The sequence below is a fragment of the Oncorhynchus masou genome, chromosome 1, assembly GCF_036934945.1.
Source record: "Oncorhynchus masou masou isolate Uvic2021 chromosome 1, UVic_Omas_1.1, whole genome shotgun sequence".
NCBI lineage: Eukaryota > Metazoa > Chordata > Actinopteri > Salmoniformes > Salmonidae > Oncorhynchus > Oncorhynchus masou.
Genome location: NC_088212.1, coordinates 26,953,361 through 26,981,030, shown reverse-complemented (window position 1 = coordinate 26,981,030; position 27,670 = coordinate 26,953,361). Strand labels below are relative to the sequence as shown.

Sequence of the window (27,670 nt, the reverse complement as noted above, 5' to 3'; positions counted from 1 at the left end):
CCTTAACACAGGCAGCCGTATAATATATAAACAAGTGTACGTTAGTTTAAAGGTTATTAACATGATGTTAGTTGCCATTCATTTTAAGACAGATGGGCTGTGATTATAATCCCCTCTAGATTCCCTTGTGCTAAATTACACGATTTGTCACGGGCCATTTGTCATATGTGTTTCGAGAGATGGAGCCAAAACCATCATTAGAGAAAAAATAGCTTCCGAGCAGAAAGCATAACATCCTACCTTGGACCAGACAATAGTTGGCTTGGGAACTCCACTGGACTCACATGACAGGGTGATGGCCACACCCTCATTGGCTATGTAGTGGTATGGACCAGCGCTGATCTCTGGGGGCACTGGAAAAGTAGGTCACAAGTACAGCTGTCGACTGAGCATGGACATCCACGGAGGCAGAATTATCACTGGATTTAGCTCACAGCATCAGCCTTCAAGGCATTTCTTCATTACAACTTGTTGATGAACCCTAATCTGTGTGTGTCTGTCATTATTGTCTATGGACAAAGTGACTGTTCATCAATGTATGCAGTCTTAACTATAACACTGCAGGGTGCTCAAGTTACTCAGAGGTTGTTTTCCCATACTAATAGTCAGCATGTTCTTAAGATCATTAAATGACCCCATGACTATAGCAGGTGGGCATTTATTGGGATGACTCATGTACTGGAGGCAGCTCTGCAGAGTGGTCACTAGCTGGCACAGCCACAAAGTCATGCATTCTGATTTTAAACCTAACCCTAACCCTAAACTTAACCAAACTGCTAACCCTAATGCTTAACCCTAACCTTAAATTAAGACCAAAATCTACAATTTTGACCTTGCAGCTAGCTCATCTAGTTCCTCAGTTCCCCTCAATAAACGTCAACCTGCATGACACTAGAGAATCTGCTATAGCCCTGTATTGACCATACTGTAAATCGTTTATCCTCTCACCATGGACTTCCAGGCTGACAGATATGTTGACTGACCCCGCTATGTTCACCGCAGTGCAAACATACGTCCCAGCATCCTCTGGGAGTGCCCTCTCTATGTACAGGCTGCCATCACTCCTCAGGAATGTCCTGCCACTCAGCCGCAGCTAGGGAACAGCAATGGATTAAATTAGACAATGATAAACACACATTGCAAGAGGTAGTAAGATTGTAAGAATATTTGGGACAGGTCATCCTCACTTCATTTCCATTGTGGGTCCAGTGTCTCTCTGGCAGGGGTATTCCATCCAATAGCATGCAGGGAATGCTCAGAGACTGACCAATCCCAGTGGTGATGACTGGTGCACCACGTGCCAAAAAAGGGGGCTCTGTTGGACAAAGCAAGGGGATATCGTTACATGAGCAGACAGACAGAGATACAAAGCAGCAGTAGAAAAAGGAATGTAGGATCAAACTGAAACTATTATGGGGAGAGGAAGCAATGGATACTAGTGTTATCTATCAGCAGAGAAAGGTAAGACTGAACACAAACACTAGCTCATACCCAGTCCACTGACACTGACTCTGGCCTCAGTCCTGATGGTTCCAAACTGGTTCTTGGCCTCACAGACATACATGCCTTCATCATCCAACCAGACACCTGTGGACCAACGTATAGCGGGGGGAGAATACTGTTATCATGACCAAATATATATACGGATTGCACTCTATAGGATGGAAATGTATCTCCATGCAAACCTCAGTATGAGAAAGGTAACAGTAATGTATTTAGAGTTGACAAGTGCATGCTAACAAGACATCATTTTCATCAACTTTGTTTCAACCGTCTACTGGCATTATCTTGGTTTAATTATAATGTCATTAGGGTTCATTGAAAACGGATGAATACAATTAGGTGCAAAGTAGTATAGCTGCCCATACAACATGTCTTACACAGTATATTCTACTTAGAACACATGATGACAGATGGAAACATGATTAAATTGCCAGTGTCTACATGGCTGATGTCAACCCATGTGAAGAGTCAACAGTGAAAGTGATGTGGTTCATGCATGTACAATATTTAGCCTACATGCAGAATCTGACACATTAATTAATAGGACACTGGACTCTTACTATAATCAACGGCAGGTAAAGACAGAAGCATCTGCTGCCGTTTAAGCAAATCAGGTCAGTGTGCAGACACAGACGGGGGCGAGTGATGGAAGTCCACTTCTCCATGCAAATACTACTGTTTCTCCCTCGCCAATAAAAAATAACCCAGCCTATAAATATTGAGGATCTATGCTGTAGATATAGCAATCTCTCTCTCTCTCTCTCTCTCTCTCCTCTCTCTCTCTCTCTCTCTCTCTCCACCCCCCTCCGTCCCTCCCTCACTGGACAAAGCTAAAGTCATGGTCCAAACGATATTATATCCACATCATACAGTTCCAACTCGACTCAACCCTGATTTAACATGGAAATCTCTGTCAGATCTCTAAGGCCCTCAAAGTGCCTCAGTTTGCTTCACTGCAGGAGAAAGGGGAGACGCTCTATTTATTCAGCAGTGCCAGCTGTCTCCTGTTACGCTCACTCTCTTAAGAAAACGTTTACTGAATCTGATCTGAGGGGCTCCACCTCTTCAATATTTATGAACCCAAAGAACGTCAGCCGTGCCAGTCACACACTTGGCGCCAATGGAGGTTCTGGTCTCTTTGGAGCCTGCTGCTTTGGTATGGAATGCAATAGTGGGATAGTGAAATATTGTAAAGAACAACAGTGGGAAAGGGACATAAAGACTCACTCTGGATCAGGAGATGCCCTTTTTCTAGTTGCACATGGCTGCCGCTGCCGTCTACGTTAGTGAGAATCGGTCTCCCATCATCTCGACGCCAGGTAACCTTGGGCAATGGGAAACCATGGGCGACACAGGGCAGGGTGACATTCTCCCCCACATCTGCCATCATGTCAACGGGGGTTTCTGAGAACATAGGGGCCACTGTGGGAGAAAGAGTGGGGAGATCAGCGTGAAGTTGTCCATACACAAATAGTGTAAAAAAAAAGGACAGATAACTACCGAGGTGTAATACAGACTGTTTATGTATTTTAAGTAGAGTAGTTATATGTCCTTTTTAAATATGTCCTTTTTATACACTATTTATATAAAGGGTGAAATGCCTTATTACTGGTTATCTGAAAGTAGCATTCATTCAGTAAGGCCCTCACCTCCAACCTCCAGAATAACGGTAGCAGAGGAGGTTCCAGCCGGGTTTCTGGCCACACAGCTGTACTCCCCGGCATCCTTCTCCTGCACCCCTCGGATCTGCAGTGTCCCACGATGCACGTCCTGCTCAGCAAAAGGAACTGAGCCTACTTGCAGATCACCTGAGAAAAAACAAGAAAATTACACACAGACACAGTGACTTATTAATGAATTCAAATATCAACCTAACAGGTATCACATCACAACGAATCACTCAGTGATCAGTATTTACCTTTGGACCATTTGACCAGAGGAGGGGGGACACCTGTTGCTTGGCATGCCAGAGTGGCATCACCTCCAACTGCTACCATCACAACCTGTTTCACCACCCAGATACTGGGTTCCTCTGTAGGGAGGGAAACCAAGATAGAGCTTAAATAATATAACATAACATGTTAATTATCTACCAAATCGGCAGACATGTTCTCAATGCTATACATAATCAGAATAGCAAAGTAATGTGAAATTAATTTTGTAAATTGGCTGGGCAGCGGCCCAGGCAGGAGGTAAAAATAGAAGTATCGCTGTCTGACATTTCACACGCCTTGTATGTCAGTGGAGACGTGACAGAGACAGATGCTACAGTAGTCAAGAGAGAGAGAGAGAGACAGCTGAAAGGATAAGACGATGCATCCAGCCCGAGCCGGCATGATGGTGTCTTGACAGACCAGTGTTGTTCAAAATGACACTCCCAGACAAAAGTGACTATAATACAAGCACACCCCAGGGAAAAGCTGCCATGGTCCATCAGTGCTGTGCCCTCTGTCAAGCACTCACTGACTGCAAGGCTAAAAATACATCCTGACGACTGTCAACCCTGCTCACACAGGGAAGTTTCAACCCATTGAGCAAGACAGGAGGAAATATGCCACTGTCAATCTGAGCTCTACTCACAGCTAGACAACATAGCCCAAACACCATGGATCAGAGAGAAATTCATTCATACAGCACTCAACAAAGTTTTCTAACACATAAACCATACAATAGTGACCCTACTCTGAAAATGTATGCCCGGGGAAACAGTGGAAGATAATCTTGAGTTGAACTAGTCTAGAGAGAACCTGTCATAGCCTTTATAGAGCTGTCTCGCTTGACCTACGGTAGGACTAGGGCTGTAACGACATCTCTACCTACCTGCATAATTGAGAGACACAGTCTGTTTAGCAGTTCCAGCCTCATTGGTTGCAAGGCATGTGTAGTTCCCAGCATCCTCAGGGAGGGCATCTCTGATTGTAAGGCCACCATATTTGGATATAGCCGTCCTGTATCATGTAAGACAGACATCAGTCACGGGGATTAATGTTTGTTGATTTAGACGATCACAAATGCAGATGTCTCAGTGAAATTCCTCACTAGCTGTCCGAGGAACTGTTTGGATTGATTAAGGCATTTCTCTTTTGAAAATGTATTTATTGGCAGCCATATGCAAATGTACAACAAATCTGGAATAATATAGTTTTGTGGTTAGATGTAACTATAAAATGAAGCAAACAAGATGTGACATTTGTATATTCATACTAGGCATTTAAAAAGGAATCAAACAAGTCTCTGCAGCTGCTGTGGTGTAGGTGTTGAGTGGGCTGAGAGTTCCTTTACCTTGGCTGATTAGTGAGGAAGATGTTTCCATGACTCCAGAAGAGCTGCGGAGGGGGGGAGCCGGACACTGTGCAGATGAAGTGGACCTCAGACCCCCTGGAGAAGGCTTGGCTCTGGGGGCTGACTACCACAGAAGGGGCCTCTACAGAGATAGAGGGGATCCATAGTAAAGGGCTGATGACTCAAGTCCCAGTCATGGCTTTATGATAAGTAATTTATTACAGGCAGGGGTGATCATGGCTAAACTGTGGTGAAGCTCTGCTGGTCTTGGGGCAGATCAGGATTAACAGGGAGGGCCTGACGTCATGATCACAGCGGATCACAGTCAGAGACATGTTTCAAATTTGTTTGGAGGTTTTCAAACGCATTTTCAAGCATCTGATGCCATGCCCATGATAGAACCTGCAATTTTCAACTTGCATCAATTGGGCTGATTTGAAACATGTTCTGACTGGGAGCGTTTCTGGAGAAGTGGATAAGTCCTTATACTAAGGCAGTAATGAAAAGCAGATGCCAGAGGCCTGGAGGAGGTATGGAGGAGGCCCTGGTGTGTTTAGTGTTTAAACAGATAACCGGTACGGTGCGGTTGGGTTGTGGTGAGCTACAGTACCTGGGACGAGCAGCCACACTGTGACTCGGCTGTCTCCATGGGCGTTGGTGGCCACACACTGGTACTGGCCGGCGTCCTGGGGCCGCAACCCACTGATCTCCAGGAAGGAGTTGGGCAAGACCCTTACCCTCCCGGAGCGGGTCAGGATATTGAGTCCTGCCCGCTGCCAGGTCAGGTTGTGGCGCATGGAGCCCTCAACCTGGCAGGCCAGCACAGCCACGGCCCCCACAGTAGAGCTCACGTTCACTGGGGCCTTCAGCACCGGAGGAGGCTCTGTCTCATGAGAAACACAGTCAACACAGTCAACACAGTGAGACAAACAGCACACTATCAGTAGGGACTAAACAGTACAGACATAGTTTACTGTCAATGTAAACATTTGGAATGACATGTTTTATATCAGTGGACTTTAAATCAGCAATATATAAATAAGATAAGTATTTTAAAATGCTATTCATATATTTGAAGTGGTGTGTGTGTGTGTGTGTGTGTGTGTGTGTGTGTGTGTGTGTGTGTGTGTGTGTGTGTGTGTGTGTGTGTGTGTGTGTGTGTGTGTGTGTGTGTGTGTGTGTGTGTGTGTGTGTTCTGCTGACATACCTCTCACAGTCAGCTGTGTGAGGGCTCGTCCCAGTCCCGCGCTGCTCTTAGCGATGCATTCGTACGGACCCTCATCCTCACCTGAGACATGCGGAATTTCCCATGATGCTTTGCCAGAGAACCTGAGACATATGAACAGTTAGCTGGCAGGTGAATGATGATGGGAACAGGATACTGTCTTACAGCACTGACAAATTAGCCTCTCTGGCACAGAGACACAGTGAATTCCTCTCGCCAGAGGTTGGCATTATTTAATGTACACTACCATTCAAAGGTTTGGGGTCACTTAGAAATGTCCTTGTTTTTGAAAGAAAAGCTAATTTTTTGTCCAGTAAAATAACATCAAATTGATCAGAAATACATTGTAGACATTGTTAATGTTGTAAATGACTATTGTAGATGGAAACAGCATATTTTTTATGGAATATCTACATAGGTGTACAGGCCCAATATCAGCAACCATCACTCCTGTGTTCCAATGGCACGTTATGTTAGGTAATCCAAGTTAATCATTTTAAAACGCTAATTGATCATTAGAAAACCCTTTTGCAATTATGTTAGCACAGCTGAAAACTGTTTTTTTTCGATTAAAGAAGCAATAAAACTGGCCTTCTTTAGACTAGTTGAGTATCTGGAGCATCAGTATTTGTGGGTTTGATTACAGGCTCAAAATGGCCTGAAACAAAGACCTTTCTTCTGAAACTCGTCAGTCTATTCTTGTTCTGAGAAGTGAAGGCTATTCCATGCGAGAAATTGCCAAGAAACTGAAGATCTCGTACAGCGCTGTGTACTACTCCCTTTACAGAACAGCACAAACTGTCCCTAGCCAGAATAGAAAGAGGAGTGGGAGGCCCGGGTGCACAACTGAGCAAGAGGACAAGTACATTAGAATGTCTAGTTTGAGAAACAGACGCCTCACAAGTCCTCAACTGGCAGCTTCATTAAATAGTACCTGCAAAACACCAGTCTCAACGTCAACGGTGAAGAGGCGACTCAGGGATGCTGGCCTTCTAGGCAGAGTTCCTCTGTCCAGTGTCTGTGTTCTTTTGGCCATCTTAATCTTTTCTTTTTATTGGCCAGTCTGAGATAAGGCTTTCTCTTTGCAACTCTGCCTAGAAGGCCAGCATCCGGGAGTCGCCTCTTCACTGTTGACGTTGAAACTGGTGTTTTGCGGGTACTATTTAATGAAGCTGCCAAGTCTAGTGTCTTAATGTGTTCAACGAACAGAAGAGACAGATACTCACTGGAACAACTTATCCTCTCCAAGAGACACTCCACTCCGGGTGAACCTCAGCCTATAGGGAACATCGCTCTCTACCGAACAGCCAATCATAGCGGGCTGCATATAAAAGCTGTTCACCACAAGGGGCATGCTCACCGCTGGGGGATCTGTTTCAAGACAAAAAGGAGAGGAGGGAAGAGGTCACACACTGGACTAGGGCTGTCTGTGAGACAGTAGGGTAGAGACTGAGGAGAAGGGTCTCTTACCTGGGATGATGTTTGTGTAGGAGACACTGGACAACCTCTGGAAGCGGTAACCTTCCTCGTCCGTCCCTGTCACCTTGAGGAAGAAACTTTGGGAAGGAGTGCGAAATTCTGGGACACTCCAGAGTCCTCGGCTGCCCCTGTCAGAGGGCAGAGGCACGGGGAGGGTGCGTAGGGAGCGTCCTGAACCTGACACTAACTCCATGTGACTCAGCTGACCTGGAGGCTTCAGTCCTGTACACTTCAGTAACACATGGGCTGGAACTCCTATGAAAGGGGAGGAAAGCCAAATGTTATTCAATGCAATCACATATACATACAAAGATGTAAAATTACATGTACACATTACCTTTGATGGGTCTCTCCCTGGTATAGTTGAACTCAGACACTGGTATACTGGAGAACCCAGCCCGGAAGTCCAGATTGCTGACCCCTGTAACTCTCAGAGTGTGGCGGCCACCACAGCCCACCTGGTGATAGAAAGGGGTCATTCAGTTGTTGTTTTGTACATCAGAGGTGACTAAATCAGACTAAATCTCATTCTCAATGCAGGATAATCACAACCATGTCAGGAGGTGCTACGGTACAGTACCTTCAGAGTCCAGGATCCAGGTCGGGGGAGCTTCAGGTTGACAACACGGGCTGAGTTTGGGATATTCAGTAGCTCTGTGAGGCCCTGCTCCACTCCAACAATGCGACCTAAGCAATTGAAACACATAACAATGTAATTTCAAAATGTGAAATAGCATTTGATGTTCAGCTAAATGGATATATAGTATTATTCTCAAGTAGTGACAATATTTTCAGTGAGAATACATAATGAAAGCATAATGTACCAAGGGGATCCCTGAGCTCGATCTGAGGGGCTGGCCCACTAAGTGACACAGTGAACTCCTTCAGGCTGGGGTCAAAGGGCACCTCCCACTGGTTCTCCTGAGCACTGTCATGGTTGGAGGAGAGCAGGTGGACCTTCAGGCCCTGTACTGTCTCTTCCACCCACTTCAAGACCTGGCAGGAAAGACGACATCATCTCAGCAAGACAGCAGCACACCTCACACCCCACACAGCTAGAGGACAAACTAGACAGGGGTGGTCTGGAACCTGTCACACTAGACAAGACTATATAGACATTCTGGCAAAGACCTCTACTGGAAACCAAATCAGAGTGAAAGGATAGGAAGGATGTGCATGTGACCTCATGACCCATCTCTGATTCTGAAACTGTCTGCTTCAACACTGCAAGCTGGTCTTTGTCTTTGGACCATTCTTCCATCGCCAAAGTATGTCTCAAAGGGATCTTCCATAAACAAAAGGAAAGTGAAACAGCTCAACTGTCAAAAAGATAACATACAGTTTTCTGCACTCTTAAGCATGAATTCCCCAGAGGAGTTTATCTCACAGTGGAAGGCAGCACACTGCCCTTCTGCAAACTACCTTTAATGAATCATGGGATTGGTTCTCCTGTCCTGGCTTTACAAGAGCCTAGGAGAGATCTATTCCAGATTATAAACAGGTCCAACTGTGCAGGATAAATGAAGACTATCAATGGATCAACTGTTTTACTCTGTATTATCTGAAAAACTGGGTGGGCTTTAAATAGCAGATGTGGCCTGAGAGGACTGGTCTTGTCTGGAGTTGATGGGATTGTGGCGGCTTCACTGAAATGAGGCTCATTATCTTGTTCTCAGAGAAAAGATGACCCAATGCCTGGCTTCTGCTGAGACTGAAATAACCCTGGGTGGCTTGATTGCATTCAATTCCAGTAGTAAACATCACTGAGTATACTTTTCCCCATGACGATATCAGTAGAATATTTGACCGGTAGAATTTTTATCTTTGAGTTTTCAACCCTGTAGGTGAAATCATGCTGGTGGTTATTAATCAGAAGAAAAACAACCTGTGTCCTTTCTCCTTTACAGGAAAAGAAGAGCACAAACCCGCTGTGTAACTGTGTCTTATTCATTTCACTGGCTGGACCATCCTTTTTTCCATCTTTCAAGTGCTTTACAAGCAACGGTGGTCTTGTATTTGATTTGACCCCATAATCGTGAGGGCAGACATTATGCATTGTGTCTATAATAAAACAAACTGAAAATGGCCCCTCTGAAAAAAGGGGCTTATTCAACACATCTTCATATATTTAGGAATAATGAAGATTGGAGTGAGCAAAGCCTTTGATAATTTAATTAGCAGGCCTCCCCTCTCTGTGTACCGGCCCACTGGCTCCTCTCAGCAGCTGGTTCCTCTCAGAGTTTACAACTGGAAACAGCTGTAAGGTCTGCCACATGTGCAGCCGTCCCCAGTGGAGCAGGAAACTGCTGTAGAGTGAGCTACATCTTCCACAAACCGGTGTCTATTTCATCTCCAGCACCCAGGGAGGACACAGAGCAGACATTCATCTCCCCACAGCCTTAGACAAAGGGACATGGAGACACCGAGACATTCATCTCCCCACAGCCTTAGACAAAGGGACATGGAGACACCGAGACATTCATCTCCCTACAGCCTTAGACAAAGGGACATGGAGACACCGAGACATTCATCTCCCCACAGCCTTAGACAAAGGGACATGGAGACACCGAGACATTCATCTCCCCACAGCCTTAGACAAAGGGACATGGAGACACCGAGACATTCATCTCCCCACAGCCTTAGACAAAGGGACATGGAGACTGTCTGGTCTGACCAAGGTGTGTCTCAAGGAACATGCTGTGTTCTGATGGTGCTGCTACAGCCGCTCCCTGCCTGAGCCATGGGGAATCCAGAGAATCTAGGGGTCTTTGAAACCTCATCCGCTGTGTCTCAGCTGAAAAGGCACATGCCGGTATGTCAGGAAGAAGCATGCACTGTTCTTTACTTCCTCCAGCTTGGTGGTTGTCTACAGGGATTCCTCTTCCTTATGCCCCTTTGAACCCCTCCAGTAGACCGCCTGACTGATGGTTTCTCTCATCGTGGTTGGGGAACCTACAGACTACAGCCCTCCTTGCAGACAGGGGTCACCAAGCTCCTGCTCTGAGGTTAAGACGCCACCACCATCGCGGTGAGAGAAGAGACGGGGTGCCAGGAACCAGGCTATTAGGCCAGATCAGTCCCAGATGGATCCCCGTTCTCCTATTGGACGGGAATGTCAAAACACCTGCCTTGCCTTTCCCCCAGACAACAGACAAGAGTCTACCACATCTGTCTTCCTGTCTCTGGCCTAGACCACAGAGAATGGCTTTGTTCACTAACCTCAGGAACACAACAGAGGATACAGGTTAACTGGATTTCATTTATATTTTCACAAACACTCCTGTCGCTTTAACACACTACACCACCTGAAATCATTTGGCCAATGTTACCAGTGGTTATTTTATGGAAGGAAGTCCAGCTATTTCAGAGTGGAGTGCATGTGGATCACAGGAGGTTGGTGACACCTTAATTGGGGAGGATGGGCTTGTGGTAATTGCGGGAGTGGAATAGGTGGAATGGTATGAAATGCATCAAACACATGGGAGCCATGTGTTTGATGCCATTCCATGAGCTCCGTTCCAGCCATTATTATGAGCCGTCCTCCACTCAGCAGTCTCCACAGGTGTGGATTTGAAACACAGAGACACGAACATGCATTGGCCAGGATACTGCCATGGTGATCATAAACAGTCTACAGTAGATTATAGATGAGAGGGCAATAACTCATGAGCTCATGGCCTGTCCTGTCTCTTTCTCACCCTTATTGAGTCTAAGTTGAGGTTCTAAGCCAGGTTCTCAGTCCTCTTTACATCCTTCACACACTTAGAAATGAGGATAGCCTCTGTGATCATTAGGACCATTAGTGTTAGAGTGTTCTTGTTCTACCCGAGCTCGGGATTGTTTGGCTATTTGCTCCAGTGATAACAACAAGTTAAGTCTTAAGAGTTGAAGGAGTGTCTCACACACAAGGTTTCACAATGAGCTGTTGTGTGTGGATTTGGAGCCAGCTCCAGTGGGCAGCTGTGTTGGAAAGGGAAGCCATGACAGATCATATCCTGGGATTAGACAGTAAAATAAGCAGTCTGTTTTCTCTCCACCTCTCCCCCCGGGACCACAAAACACTATGTATATTTGATTTGGCAACAGTTTATTAAACTCATATTAAGGGGGAACATGTTAGTTAGACGTGAGGTATTCATGTGGTTTCTAAGGATTAAAAGATTAACATTCATTTAGTAATAACAGGAGTTACAATCCCACTGGTTGTAAATGCAACTGAAATACAGTAGTAGTTCTCCATGTGGCTCCATGTTAAATGAACAGAGAGAATAGCATGACATTTTAATAATGGGTCACATTAAAACATGAAGGCACTCTGCCACTATCTACACTCGGGCCCAGGTTGAGCGGACTGGTTTCTATTGGGGGGGGGACAAGAAAGCTCCTCACTATTAACCATCATAACGCAGCACAGCACTGTCCTGCAATGTGGACATGACATTCAGACACTCCTCAATGAACTGTGGAGGCTATGAAGTGTTCTTAGAACCAAATCCCACACACATACACACATGCACCATACATACTTGCATACATAAAGACCGGCATGAGTTGAAAGAAAGCAGACACACATAAAAACACACATTGAGAACTGGGTTCAGGGGTTCAGTGGGCCACCTCCCCCAATGAACAGTCATACTTGGCTCCAGTGTAGAGCTGCCCTCTCCTCAGCCCAGCCATCTCATGTGATGATATTCGGAATACCAGTGTCTCTCCCAAAGGAAACCGGCTTCTTTTATGTTTGATTGGGAGTTATTGAGCCTCGTTGAATTTGGCTTCCACGATTTGGGGTTCAGTTACATGATAAGATAAAGGAATCACTCACCCCTACTATGTAGTTCCTGGTGAGTTTAATATTAACTTCGAAAATATTTGATGTTTGTCTATGAACTATACAATGATTACATGTTCGTGTGATATGGGATTCATATCGCTAGTCTTTCAACTGCTTTCACATATCAAATATTCTCCATAAACCATTTGTTCACTTGAACCCACCTGCATTTTATTTAACCCATGTCCTGAAGAGACAATACACCTTTGCTTCTTACAGAAAAATCACACTATGGTTGACCATTGACTCAGCACACCCTCGTCAGTATGCTTGAAAATAATATCAATTTGTTTGATGACCTCTCACCTCATTGACTTGCTGCTTGTTCAGATGAAAGATCTGTCCAGAGCTGGTGGCAGCGATCTCCTCATAGGCTCTGTACCCAGGCTGAGAGCGGTCTCCGCAGTCCCCAGTCAAGACAAACACAACCTGGGTGCACACAGAGGACAGCAGTGGAAGGTTATTATTACTGAACTTATACTGAGATTATTGTAATCATACATTGCAATCAATCATTACCTGTGACTGTCGGAGCTGCACCAGTTGCAGCACGTCCCTTTTGAGGTGGTAGTCCTTGGCCCTGGCGTCAGTGAACACGTAGATAAAGGAGCCTGGTAGAGACACCTCCAGGGCCTTCTTTATGGCTCCTACACTCATCTCTGGACAGTCTCCACCTCCCTGAGAGAAGACAACACACAGACCATTGATCTAACGCCATCACTGAGGGCCTCAATAGGAACAAGCAATACATCACTATGCATAGACCTGTGCTATGCTGTGTAGCCTAACCATAATCTTATTGAGGTTAGAAAACAATACTATACTGTATTGACTATAGAGACTATGGGCTTTATATTCTAAGTAGTCTGCATTTCCATTGTAAAGATCCTGCATAGCCTACCTCTTTCCTGGTCTACAGATTGATATCAAGCATGTACAGCCTATCCTATAGAGTCTGTCAGATGTTCTGGCAGAGGTGGTGTAGCTCTAACGTTGTAACAGGCTTTGGTTCTGGTACACACCTGGACAAACAGCTCCTGCAGATCCTGCTGGAACTTCTTTGGGTCAGTGGTGATGGACACAGGGCCAATGTCTAGGAGAACACATCATGTGGACGCTATTAACATTATACATGACGAATGGCTGGATAATCAAAGGACAATCAATAAAAGACGAAAATTTAAGATAAAACGATAGGTCAGTTGCACTGGATAATTATAGGGTTCTGGATGATAGTCCATGGTTAAATGGTCGTCCATGCTGCTCCCTCAAAAATATTGCTTGCAATACCCTAATTATTTAGTGGTGGACAATTAAGTATCACATACATGCTAGATGATATAACAATATAGCATGTCTGCGGGGGCATTGTGCCATCTCTGGGTCAAAAAGCCCATGATGACTGGGTAATCATTAGTTGTGTTTAGTGCTGAAGTTAAAGCACCAGTGCAGTCAAACAGCAAACCACCCTGCATCCCACTGCTGGCTTGCCACTGAAGCTAAGCAGGGTTGGTCCTGGATGGGAGACCAGTGTTGGAGGGCCAGTAGGAGGCACTATTTCCTCTTGTCAATTTCTTTTTTAAGATTCCAATGCCCCGGGTAGTGATTGGAGACATTGCCCTGTGTAGGGTGTTAACCCCGGTGTCCTGGCTAGATGATTGTGGACTACAGCAAAAGGAGGACTGAGCATGCCCCCATTCTCATGGGGCTGTAGTGAGAAGGTTGAGAGATTCAAGTTCCTTGGTGTCCACATCAACAACAAACTATCATGGTCCAAACACACCAAGACAGTCATGAAGGGGGCATGACAAAGCCTATTCCCCCTAAGATGAAAATATTTGTCATGGGTCCTCAGATCCTCAAAAATTTCTACAGCTGCACCATCAAGAGCATCCTGACTGTTTGCATCACTGCTTGGTATGGCAACTGCTCGGCCTCTGACCGCAAGGCACTACAGAGGGTCGTGCGTACAGCCCTATACATCACTGGGGTCAAGCTTTCTGCCATCCAGGACCTCTACACCAGGCGGTGTCAGAGGAAGGCCCTAAACATTGTCAAAGACTACAGCCACGCCAGTCATAGACTGTTCTCTCAGCTGCCGCACGGCAAGCAGTACCGGAGTGCCAAGTCTAGGTTCAAAATACTTCTTAACAGCTTCTACCCCCAAACCATAAGACTCCTGAACAGCTAATCAAATGGCTACCCAGACAATTTGCATTGCCTCCCCCCCTCTCTCTCTCTTTTACGCTGCTGCTACTCTCTGTTTATTATCTATGCATAGTCACTTTAACTCTACCTACATGTACATATTACCTCAATTACATAGACTAACCGGTGCCCCCGCACATTGACTCTGTACCAGTACCCCCTGTATATAGCCATCTGTGTGCACCCAGGTCGCTATTGTTATTTTAATGCTGCTCTTTGATTATTTGTTACTTTTATTTGAAATGTTTTACTATTTTTTTACTTAACACTTATTTTTCTTATAGCTGCATTGATGATTAAGGGCTTGTAAGTAAGCATTTCACTGTAAGGTCTACACCTGTTGGTTTTGAAATTCACAATCTGGCCCTCAAACCATCATGGCCACCTAATCATCCCAAGCTTTCAATTGGCCCATTCCTCTCCTCTGTAACTATCCCTCAGGTGGTTGCTGTAGATGAGCACGTGTTCTCAATCAACTTACCTGGAAAAATTGGGGATAAATGAAAGTCAAAAACGTGAGTTTGAAATAATACTTTTTTTAAACCATTTGAATTGAAAACAATCATAGTAATGATTTGATTTTGGGATAACAAATGCCTGCATTGGACCTTTAACAGAGAGTGACCTGGTCCCCTCTCATACTGCAGTGTATCCCAGCATGACAAATAACAGCCTGCTAAGATCTGACACTTATTTGGACTCCTTCAAGGGGTGATTGATGTAGCAGTAAACATTAACCGACAAACAGAGAATATATTGTTTGTGATAGAGAATAGGTTAGCATATAGAACAGTATTTCACTCAAGTGTGAGGGATGGGCCCGGTAGGTTGAGGTGGGGCCAACGCATGTGTGTTTTTGTGTGTGTGTTTGTGTGTGTACGTGTGGCAGGTGTGCTTCAAGCTTTGCCATCAAATTGCAAGCCTTGCTTACTAAATATAACTATTACAATAGACATTGATAATTTGTGGACATGTCAGACTGTTTGTCTGCCTGGTGATTATTTCTTGATCGCTCTCACACTCCCACCGTCTTTTTCTTGTCAGGATAAACATGGATACTGTCACGCCTCTTTGTCAATCACCCAGTTTCTTTGCAATCTCAGGAGTTTTACAAGGTCCCCAAAGACAGAATGTGTGGTGTTAGTGTAGCTAGCCGAGCACAACATCCCCCTTCCAACTTCCAGCTCTTAGACCCAGGCTTGGTTACTGGGGCTGGTAGGCTTTCCAGAGGGGTGGATGGGGGTGATTGGGGTAATTACACACAAGCAGGCAGCATATGCTTCTCATCAGGGCTCAAACACCCTCCCCCAATAGGGCACTCTCTATTTTCAAACTCCAGCTTTCCCATAGAGGGAGATTGGAAGAGGGACGCTTGGGGAAGAAGCTTACCTGTTGCCATCCCCTTTATCCCAGTTATCCTGTTCCTCTGTGTGAGTCATGTTAAGCACACTAACTAGCCTCAAATGTAGCTGGGTTGTTCCACCAAGTTGTGCCCTTTGTGATGTGTAACTTAAAGATTTTCTGTTGTGGTTGATATCACCTCATTTTAACATTCTGTCATAAGGAGCACATGTTCAACTTAATACAACAACTGCTTTGCCATCTCAAGAGGTTTATAAAGTGCCAAATAAAGTGACAGGGTTGACCTTAACAGGGGTGACGATTTTATCTTTAATCAGCCATAAATCCCCTTGTGACAGGGGAAATGGAAGCTTGTTGGGTGCAACAGAGAGGGGCAATTGAATGCAAGCTTCACAACAAACAAACAAAATTGTTAAAATACTTCTAGGTTGTCGATCTATGGGTAACAGGGTTGAAGTGTTACAGTATGCGAGATTCACTCGGTTTTCCACCACAAAACACCAGAAAATGGGCAAAAACAGTAGAGCCAGCCAGCTCGCTTGCTTTTATATTATGATTTGACTATTAGATAGATGTTCAATGTTTCTTTTGAAAAATATATTTTAAAAGGAATAGTTTCAACATATTAAAACAAGAGTTCAGTTCACATAACAGGGTTGACCTTAAAATGAGGAACAGGTTGTTTTTTTGTTAAAATGTATCACTACTCACATGAAATAAATACTCATCTCCAGAAATGATTTTGTCAAAGCAACAAAATAACTAGGACAATGATGGCAAAAACTTGGTTAAGTTCATTAAAATCTTCCTGGAATTTTGGCACATTGGCAAGTCTTTATTCATATACAAATCTGATTTATTGAATTCTCCATGTGGTATATATTAAAGGGCACTTCATTGATTACAACAAGCTTTTAAAATGTTATTCAACATTGGTGCACAACTTCTAATTAAAATATCAAAGGGATGCAAAAGGTACTCATTTCGTGGAAAGACCAAATTAGTGTCTTGTTTTTCGAATTTGTTTATCTTGAAACAGAGCCATAAACATCTGTAATTTGTAGTTTGCTTCCAGTTAAAAACCTCAGATTAGCCAATGGATAATAATTTGCATAATATAAATCAGATAAGGTTATGCTGTATATATAGGCTACAGTTGATTTGGCTAGTAAATATTAAGATAAGTCATGAGTGAAATGCAGGAGACTGAAATCAATTGTTCATGTCAATTGTTTAATGTAAATAATGTAGGCCTATTGTCATTTAAAAAAAATGCTAAATCTCTTACCCTTGTAAGAAATAATTAGAGTTCTGCAACTTTTCATCTTTTTTTTTTTTTTTACCTGGATCATGAAACGGGACGAGGACAAAGTTTTTGATGGGTCTGGTCCTCCGGTTGAGGGTCTTTTCCAGGATCCGAGAAGCGCCCTCTATCACCTGTTTGAGGTCGTCGTACATTGAGCCGGTAACGTCGAACACAAAGGCCAGGGTTGAAGCGCTGTCACTGTCCATGGAATCGAAGTCCTCCTGGACCCCCTCAACTCGCAGGTCCGCCAGTACTTTGGACCCGCAAATAAAGAGCGCCAAGACAAGGCACTTCAACATAATACCGGTCATTATCAATTCACTGCATCTGTTTTTGTTTTCAGAAATGTAACAAACCAGTTAAAACAAAACTTTAGGCGAATAAAAAAAATCACCTAGGCCTATAGAAATACAATTATTGCCAAAAACAACTCAAATCCAAAAATCATTGGAAATGTTGCCTCAATTGAAATGCACACCGATCTAGAGTAGATGATGTAGCACGTTATTTCCTCCGAGTTACATCCATGTACAAACGTTTGGAGGGACTGGAACGAGCTTCTCCCCTGGAGAAATGGAACGCTGAGCGCTCAGAACGGGGGCGGTGATGGGTGTTAAACGGGTCCTGAGTAGGAACAAGCAGATTTTTTTGTGTGTGTAACTTGACCCGGCTATGACTTCCAGCCCCAACCCCATATCCCACATTCTCCAGGCTGGGTACACTTTATCTAGCAGCATTGGATCCGGCCAACCTAGTCTGGTGCAATGCAATTGTGCACAACTTTTACAGTGGATAATATTTGTGGTCATGACTGAAGAGCATTGTCCAAATGGCTTGGGTTTTATTAATAGCAGCGTTTATATTCAGCTGGCATCTAATTTTGTACATGCTACTCTCTGGTAGTAGCCTGTCATAACAGTATACTATCCCTCTGGTGCATGAATGGAATCAGTAGCCTGACAAGATACAGAGAAATACTGTACCAGATGTGTTTTCAGAGGAAAGGTTTAGGAAGCCAAGCGTCTATTTCTCTTCAGATTACACATTCTGATAAGAGCGGATACTTCGATTGCATCACGCATTCGCTCTCAGTGATCTATTGTCTGTATTTTTTTCATTAGATTTATTTGAGCCCAAATAAATATGTAACTGTCACGCCATGCAAGCCGTGAGACCGAGGTAGCATATCCGTACATTTGGCGAGGAGATAAGGCAACCTACATGAGGAAGGAAAGGTGATGTCTTGATTGTGGACAATTCAGAGACCCAAAAAATAACCATTGGTGTCTGACAGGAAATAACAGGAAATCGACAGAGATTTAGAGTCACACTTCTGTGACTAAAGGAATTATCATTTCAGTCTCCTATTCCACATTTCTTCTTACACAAGAAAAGCATATTAAAGAGAAACAATACCTTTTATAGGATGCTGCTGCAAAACAAGAACTTAAAGCTGTTTGCTACAATGATAGACATTTTCTCTTTCTGAACCAACCAGGTCATAATTCAGACAAACAGCTCATTCGGAAAGTATTCAGACCCCTTGACTTTTTCCACATTTTGTTATGTTACAGCCTTATTCTAAAATGTATTTTCCCTCATCAATATACACACAGTAACCCATCATGACAAAGCAAAAAAACGTTTTTTAGAAATTTTTGCAAATGGATTACAAATAAAAAATGGAAATATCATATTTACATAAGTATTCTGGCCCTTTACTCAGTACTTTGTTGAAGCACCTTCGGCAGCGATTACAGCCTTGAGTCTTCATGGGTACACCTGTATTTGGGAAGTTTCTCCCATTCTTCTTTGCAGATCCTCTCAAGCTCTGACAGGTTGAATGGGGAGCGCCACTGCTCAGCTATTTTCAGGTCTCTCCAGAGATGTTTGATCGGGTTCAAGTCCGGGCTCTGGCTGGGCCACTCAAGGACAATCAGAGACTTTTCCAGATGCCACTCCTGCGTTGTATTGGCTGTGTGCTTAGGGTCAATGTCCTGTTGAAAGGTGAACCTGATGACATGCACTGTCATCTGTGGGACCTTATATAGACAGGTGTGTGCCTTTCCAAATCATGTCCAATCAATTGGATTTACCACAGGTGGACTCCAATCAAGTTGTAGAAACATCTTAAGGATGATCAATGAAAACATGATGCACCTCAGCTTAACTTTGAGTCTCATAGAAAAAGGTCTGAATACTTATGTCAATAAGGTATCTATCTGTTTTTACTTTGTTATACATTTGCAAAAGTTTCTGAAAACCTGTTTTCGCTTTGTCATTATGGGGTGTTGTGTGTAAGTTGCTGAGAATTTTTTTTATTGAATACATTTTAGAATAAGGCTGTAATGTAACAACATTTGGAAAACATGAAGAGGTCTGAATACTTTCCGAATGCACTGTATGAGCATGGCACAATTTCCTCCTCCTTTTGCACCACGTAGTAACTCCAATTCTAATGGCTCTAAGATCTCCTGCACTCAACCAGATGGACAATAATGAACAGACAGTGTTTAACTTGCTGAGAACCTGCCTAGCCTGTACCCAGCCACTATAAACCCAATCACTATGACTTTCACCCACACAGTGATGGCACATCAAGAACATCACTACTTCTTAATGGACTATTTGAAGTGAGGCAGTCTGCTGTAGGAATACTTAAAGTTAGGGCATAAAAGCTTACACTGTGAGCCTATGGTGTTAGACTAGAGTATGGGTTTGAAATGGAAAGCACTCTTTACTCATATCTATGAACTGTCATAAAGCTCTGTTTAATGAACAAGTTAGTCTTTGTTTCACCAAGTGAGACCACCAGGCTTTGATGGATAAATCCCTAATTAATGATAACAGGGTAATTTATGTTTCAATTGTACAAAAGCCAGAATCTCCATTAAAAAATTACTTCAACCACTTTCTGTCTGATTTCTGTTCCTGTATCCCATTTTGAATAAAGTGTATTTGAGGGAACCGAGCCACGATTTAGGAAACAAATTCAATCACACAAATGTAGAGGCAGCCACTTTTAAAATGATTTTTATTCTGTGCTCTGTGTTCTTAAATGTAAATGACAGCACAGGGGGAAATGATCTTTCACCCTTGAGTAAGGCTAAATCAATGAAGCTGACAAATACCTAATGTTCAGACTGAAATAACCAAGACTGGAGGGGAAAAAGCATCATTGCATGCTGGGATCTGTGATTTCTGTTGAACACACAGGACAGACACAAAGACGACAGGCTCAAACACACAGCCCGCAAGCAGCTTTACAACGAGAATGTATGCCTGTTTGTTCTCAATAGCCGAAGCCTTGTGTATACACAAGGTGGAGTAAGATGCGCTCAAAGGAAATAATGAGTCTCAATTGGGATATGTCAACTGTGAAGAATTACACTGTGTTGCTTGGTCATGCCATTCAAGAAGTGGCTTTAAACATTACAGTGCCTTGATGGTAGTGCTGATGGGAAAGGGAACAGACATCTAACACAATAGGAGGCACATACCACAAACATAATAAATTAATCCTTACAAAAGCCACTCCCTGCCCACTTTCCCCTCAAATAAAAATATAAAAGAAATCTCCTCAGAAGGAAGCAGTTTGGTTTTGAAGGAGGATGAAAAAAAGGCGTTCCATTTAAAAAAAGTCTTAAGCTTCATTTCATGTGAATAAACAGCACTCCAACAAATGCAGCAAAGCAACAAATATTAAATGTTACACGCCTATTTACACTGAGTGTACAAAACATTAGGAACACCCGCTCTTTCCATAACATAGACTGACCAGGTGAATTCAGGTAAAAGCTATGACCCCTTATTGATGTCACTTGTTAAATCCACTTCAATCAGTGTAGATGAAGGGGAGGAGACAGGTTAAAGAAGGATTTTTAAGCCTTGAGACAATTGAGACATCATTTTTAATTGCCTTTGAACAGGATGTGGTAGTAGGTGCCAGACACACCGGTTTGAGTGTGTCAAGAACTGCAACACTGCTGGGTTTTTCACACTCAACAGAACTGAGGCTGTTCTGAGGGCAAAAGGGGGTGCAACTCAATATTAGGAAAGTGTTCCTCATGTTTTGTACACTCAGTGTATACTATATCATATGTACATGGGTTTATAAACAAGTTGATCTCTCTCCACACTCAAATCAGTGCCTGTTGATGTCTCCCGCTGTAGTCTTTCAGGTAGCCATGTCACACCACTATGGCTCTGTTGAGCGCCGTTCACAGTTCACACACACCTCAAGGGGTATCCTCCAGTGTAGACCACAGGGAAGAACAACCTTTAGACTCTCTCTAAAGCTGGTCTTCAGTGCTGTCCATCCCTTGTTTGAGTTCTTGAATGAAGTCCACAGACATATACCATCAACAAATTCCTTCCTCGCATGTTACGTTCAGTGTCTCTTACCCTCTTGCCCTTGTTTTATTTTACATGTTGTAATATCAGAGGGCTCCGAGTTGTTTTCAATAATTAGTGGAGATGAATATGTGCAATTGAGGAAAGTATTACACAAGTCTGTGCCCGCCTCCTCACCCTCCCACGTCTCCTTCTGGATGGTGCATGGAGGGATGTTGATGTTTGTAGATGCTTCTTCTCATAGCAGGTGTGATGGCACTGTGTTAGATTCACTTGGGAATCTGTAATAATAATCACCATTGAGTTCAATGTGGTAATGAAATCAGACATGGAAACAAACAGTGCAAGATCCTATTGACAATAAGGGACCCTGAACTCTATAAGAAGTAAATGCAAGGCTACTTTAAACCCAAGCGGCCCCATGTATCTGTCTATATTGAGCTCAAAACTCTGTCACATGTTGAACCTAACATTGGCAATAATGGGCAGTTGAATACATTAGACAGAGGGAGGAGACCAGCTAACTGTCCTCTCTGCAACTGTGGTCTGACAATGACTGCTCTGCATTGTTTTTAGACCATGCGAGTCTCTGACCACTGTACTATAATGTCATCCTCAACAGATCAATTGACCACACAATTCATAGTTTCTCTAATTCTAGCAACAACAACAAAAATGTGATTGTATGATATGTAGAACCATGTGACATTTCCATCACTGGGATGCTGCATGATTAAGATAAAGAGATGAAGATCACTTAATTGGTCAATTACACACAAGGACCAACCAAACTGTTACTTCAGCATACATACATACATACATACATACATACATACATACATTTTAACCCAAAACACACACACACACACACACACACACACACACACACACACACACACACACATACATACATACATACATACATACATAATTGAAGTGTACCTATGATGAAAATTACAGGCCTGACTCATTCATCTTTTTGGATCATCCAAATGCTGGGAGAACCTGCACAATTGGTGGCTGACTAAATACTTTTTTGCCCCACTGTACATATACAGGTTTTTACACATACATACATACATACATATACAGGTTTTTACACATAAATACATATACAGGTTTTAACACATACATGCAGTTGAAGTCGGAAGTATACATACACTTTGGTTGGAGTCATAAAACTCATTTTTCAACCACTCCACAAATTTCTTGTTAACAAACTATAGTTCTGGCAAATCGGTTAGGACATCTACCGTGTTGAAGACACAAGTCATTTTCCCAACAATTGTTAACAGACTAATTTATAGTTCACTGTATCACAATTCCAGTTAGTCAGACGTTTACATACACTCATTTGACTGTGCCTTTAAACAGCTTGGAAAATTCCAGAAAATGATGTCATGGCTTTAGAAGCTTCTGATAGGCTAATTGACATCATTTGAGTCAATTGGAGGTGTACCTGTGTATGTGTTTCAAGGTCTACCTTCAAACTCAGTGCCTCTTTGCTTGAAATCATGGAAAATCAAAGGAAATCAGCAAAGAAATCAGTTTTTTTTTTTGAGACTTCCACAAGCCTGGTTCATCCTTGGGAGAATTTTCCAAATGCCTGAAGGTACCACGCTCATCTGCATAAACAATAGTACGCAAGTATAAACACCAAGGGACCACGCAGCCGTCATACCGCTCAGGGAGGAGACTCGTTCTGTCTCCCAGAGTTGAACGTACTTTGGTGCGAAAAGTGCAAATCAATCCCAGAACAACAGCAACGGACCTTGTGAATATGCTGGAGGAAACAGGTACAAAAGTATCTATATACACAGTAAAACTAATCCTATATATATCCACAGTAAAACAAGTCCTATATCGACATAACCTGAAAAGCTACTCAGCAAGGAAGAAGCCCCTGCTCCAAAACCGCCATAAAAAAGCCAGATTACGGTTTGCAACTGCACAAGGGGACAAAGACCATACTTTGGAGAAATGTCTTCTGGTCTGATGAAACAAAAATAGAACTGTTTGGCTAAATGACCATAGTTATGTTTGGAGGGAAAAGGGGGTGGCTTGCAAGCCGAAGAACACCATCCCAACCATGCAGCACGGGGGTGGCAGCATCATGTTGTGTGGGTGCTTTGCTGCAGGAGGGACTGGTGCACTTCACAAAATATATGGCATCATGAGGCAGGAAGAGTATGTAGCTATATTGAAGCAACATCTCAAGACATCAGTCAGGAAGTTAAAGCTTGGTGGCAAATAGGTCTTCCAAATGGACAATGGCCCCAAGCATACTTGGGTTAAGGAAAACAAAGTGTGGCCATAACAGAGTGGCCATAACAAAGCCCTGACCTCAATCCTATGGACAATTTGATGGCAGAACTGAAAAAGCATGTGCGAGCAAGGAGGCCTATAAACCAGACTCAGTTACGCCAGCTCTGTCAGGAGGAATGGGACAAAATTCACCCAACTTATTGTGGGAAGCTTGTGGAAGGTAACCCACACGTTTGACCCACGTTAAACAATTTAAAGGCAATGCTACTAAATACTAACTGAGTGTATACAAACTTCTGACCCACTGGGAATGTGATGAGAGAAATAAAAGCTTAAATAAATCTTTCTCTCTACTATTATTCTGACATTTCGCATTCATAAAATAAAGTGGTGATCCAAACTGACCAAATACAGGGAATTTTTACTGGGATTAAATGTCAGGAATTGTGAAAAACAGAGTTGAAATGTATTTGGCTAAGGTGTATGTAAACTTCCGACTTCAACTGAACATATGCAGGTTTTTACAAATACATAAATATACAGGTTTTGATATATACATACATATACAAGTTTTCACTGCTTTACTCACCAAACACTTTATGCCTTATACCAGCCCATCGTACAGTGACAGTGCCTGCACAATGGAGGGGTCTGCCTTGGAACCCTCCTGAAACTCCTGCAGGGTCAACTTGCCATCAGCATTCTGGAATAGGAATACAGGAGAAGAGAATGCAATGGAACTGCAGCTGTATCCCAGATCAGGCTACTTTAACTCTATCTTACCAGCAGGGGGCAAAAGTGTTTCTCAAAAAAATCCTGAGTAAAGTACCAGAGCCTGTTCAACACAGCTTGGCTGATCTAGTTCAGTGCACTTGGATGGTCAGCTCTCTTCCCTCTGCCCATATAATTGACTGAGTGCTGCTGCTGTGCTCTGAAGCCAATCCTATTGGCTGATTCTGGCACTGGGTATTGAACTGACAAACACCCAAGCTGGCTCTATCTCATCTCTCACTAAGCCGAGGACGAGGAGGGCCTGAGTGAGCTGACCGGGCATTAGCACTGGGCTGTGGTGGTGAGGATAAATCTGTGGTGTTTATACACCGCAGGCAGTGTTAGTGACGCTGGGATGGCTATGGCTAAGGGGTTAAACTACACTCCCCGCCTCACTGCACTACAGCACAGGGACAACAGTAAGAACAAATCCACATTCAGTCTTTTCTGTTGATTTTGCTAGTTAGTTCATTACAATAGTACTGCCACTTACTTGAACAACAAAGTGATCTATAAGTTGTACAACAAAGTGCAAAATAGCTACCAACATACCAAAGATCAACACGTAGTTACATAATGATATCATATCATAACCCCTCCTTGGATTGTGCCGTGGCGGAGATCTTTGTGGGCTATACTCGGCATTGTATTAGGATGGTAAGTTGGTGGTTGAAGATATCCCTCTCGTGGTGTGCTTTGGCAAAGTGGGTGGGGTTAAATCCTTCCTGTTTGGCCCTGTCCGGGGGTATCATCGGATGGGGCCACAGTGTCTCCTGACCCCTCCTGTCTCAGCCTCCAGTATTTATGCTGCAGTAGTTTATGTGTCGGGGGGCGAGGGTCAGTTTGTTATATAGCACTTCTCCTGTCTTATCCGGCGTGCTGTGTGAATTTAAGTATGCTTTCTCTAATTCTCTCTTTCTTTCTCTCTCTCGGAGGAACTGAGCCCTAGGACCATGACTCAGGACTACCTGGCATGATGACTCCTTGCTGTCCCCAGTCCACCTGGCCGTGCTGCTGCTCCAGTTTCAACTATTCTGCCTGTGATTATTAATATTTGACCATGCTGGTCATTAATGAACATTTGAAAATCTTGGCCATGTTCTGTTATAATCTCCACCCTGCACAGCCAGAAGAGGACTGGCCACCCCTCATAGCCTGGTTCCTCTCTAGGTTTCTTCCTAGGTTTAGGCCTTTCTATGGAGTTTTTCCTAGCCACTGTGCTTCTACGCCTGCATTGCTTGCTGTTTGGGGTTTTGGGCTGAGTGTCTGTACAGCACTTTGAGATATCTGCTGATGTACGAAGGGCTATATAAATACATTTGATAACCCACGGTGGTGGTTTTGCGTTACTGCAGTGTTTTATATAGCGATATACCTTGTCCATCATGGCAAAAATACGGTCCACTCTCTTCTCAGGTGTATTCTCTTCTTCTGGTAACTCTACAGTGTTCCCCTGGAGTACAGAGGCAAATATACTGTCAATATACATGTCAATGTATTTTGTGGATGCGGCAGGTAGCCTAGTGTTTAAAGTGTTGGGCCAGTAAATGAAAGGTTGCTAGATCGAATCCCTGAGTTGACCATTTTTTTTTTTAAATCTGTTGTTCTGTGCAAGGCAGTTAACCCAATGTTCCTAGGCTGTCATTGTAAGTAAGAATTTGTTCTTAACTGACTTGCCTAGTTAAATGTAAAACATTATGTGCATGCTACCATTTCTCTTTGACATTGGAACATTTTAGCATTGTATAACTTACCACCATCAGATATATGGCATCTACGATGTTTAACATCTCGTCTCGTGTGATGTAGCCATCGTTATCAAGATCATACAATTTGAAAGCCCCTGTAAAGACAGCAAAAACAATGGTGAATGCCCAGTACTGACTGTAAATAAAGTTGTTTTGAGATTGTGCAGATGGGGATCGGTGAGTGTATGTAGCCTTTATTTTGTACTTATGTATTGTATGCTTGCCAATCAGATTGAACATGAGTGGCTGTGTGTGGGGGAGTGGAGTAGGATGAGGGTTTTGAAATGGAATGAACCCCTGCATAGTCAGAACCATTTTCCCCAAATATCCAAACCCAGGGCTCACACAGTAGCAACATAATTTAGCTTAATGCGTTACCATGTCTAACTATCTCTTATTTGTTGTCTTCTGTGAGCCTGTTAAGCTCTTTGTTTTGTTCATGCATAACAATAGGATCACAAAGAGCCATGTCCTGTCACTGAAGTGTCAAAGTGCATCTGGGGGTCACTGCATAATGTGAAGGGGTCATCTCTCCTTACATCTGAGCTTCTCGTCCAGCGTCCCCCGAGAGGTCACCGACAGGGCCTGGATGAACTCAGAGAACTCTATGCATCCATCCTATTCAATGACAGAGAGAACAAGAGAGAGAGAGAGAGAGAGAGAGAGAACGAGGGGTAGGGGAGTCAGACAGGCAGAGAGAGAGAGTGAGAGAGCGAGAGAGGGGGGAACAGTCAGGCAGCAAGAGAAAGAGAGAGTGAGAGGGGGGATAATAGAGAGAGGCAGAGAGAGAGAGAGACAATGAATATCTTCTTTCACACTAACACCCAAACACACTTTGTTTGGTCTATTGCTGAAAATTGGGACAGACTTGTGCTCCGTGTCCGCTGCTATTTCTGCACTGCACCTGGCTCTCCCCCGAGGCTAAAGCATGTCATCGCTGGTCATTAGCGAGATGGATGCATGCTGTACGATATTTTGAAAGTTATTACACACTCATAGAACCATTGTATATTAGAGCCAAATAAGTTTCACAGCTTTCACATCGATTATACATCTGAAATGGACATCACAGGTTTCTCCCTCTGTCCTACAGGGTAAAGCATTCTCCAGGCAGTTTTATTTCGCTCCAGCTTTCTTGGATTCCCTCACAGCATCCTGTCACAGCACTCAGAAGAATTTCCAATTACCTTCCAAAAATTGGGGGCAAATCGGTGGCCTGCAGCTTACTGCTGCAAGGGTTCAATTTGTGCAGTACATGGAAATGTCTGCCAATAAGAGATAGTGGTCAAGTATAAAATGGAGTCATAAAGCAGCACTAACAAAGACAAATTCAG

The 27,670-nt window shown here is 43.5% G+C and overlaps 2 protein-coding genes across 2 annotated transcripts in view; both read right to left on the bottom strand.

Annotated features, from left to right (window-relative positions):
- The window catches only part of hmcn2 (hemicentin 2), a 63,628-nt gene extending 46,032 nt beyond the window's left edge, over positions 1–17,596 (bottom strand). Inside the window, 20 exon segments of the mRNA XM_064967104.1 lie at positions 241–353; positions 949–1,093; positions 1,188–1,315; positions 1,492–1,587; positions 2,731–2,925; positions 3,153–3,311; positions 3,422–3,535; positions 4,324–4,451; positions 4,786–4,927; positions 5,396–5,668; positions 5,993–6,114; positions 7,237–7,381; positions 7,481–7,744; positions 7,827–7,947; positions 8,070–8,176; positions 8,314–8,485; positions 12,630–12,752; positions 12,843–13,001; positions 13,346–13,416; positions 17,237–17,596. Coding sequence (XP_064823176.1) covers positions 241–353; positions 949–1,093; positions 1,188–1,315; positions 1,492–1,587; positions 2,731–2,925; positions 3,153–3,311; positions 3,422–3,535; positions 4,324–4,451; positions 4,786–4,927; positions 5,396–5,668; positions 5,993–6,114; positions 7,237–7,381; positions 7,481–7,744; positions 7,827–7,947; positions 8,070–8,176; positions 8,314–8,485; positions 12,630–12,752; positions 12,843–13,001; positions 13,346–13,416; positions 17,237–17,510 — 3,051 coding nt within the window. The 5' untranslated portion in view covers positions 17,511–17,596.
- Positions 17,597–20,215: 2,619 nt separating this feature from the next.
- The window catches only part of LOC135540694 (neuronal calcium sensor 1-like), a 32,122-nt gene continuing 24,667 nt past the window's right edge, over positions 20,216–27,670 (bottom strand). The window contains exons 5-9 of the mRNA XM_064967103.1: positions 26,876–26,954; positions 26,343–26,431; positions 25,964–26,041; positions 24,407–24,520; positions 20,216–21,833 (exon numbers count right to left, since the gene is read on the bottom strand). Of these exons, the coding sequence (XP_064823175.1) occupies positions 24,422–24,520; positions 25,964–26,041; positions 26,343–26,431; positions 26,876–26,954 (345 nt within the window). The 3' untranslated portion in view covers positions 20,216–21,833; positions 24,407–24,421. The remainder of the gene's footprint in view (positions 21,834–24,406; positions 24,521–25,963; positions 26,042–26,342; positions 26,432–26,875; positions 26,955–27,670) is intronic.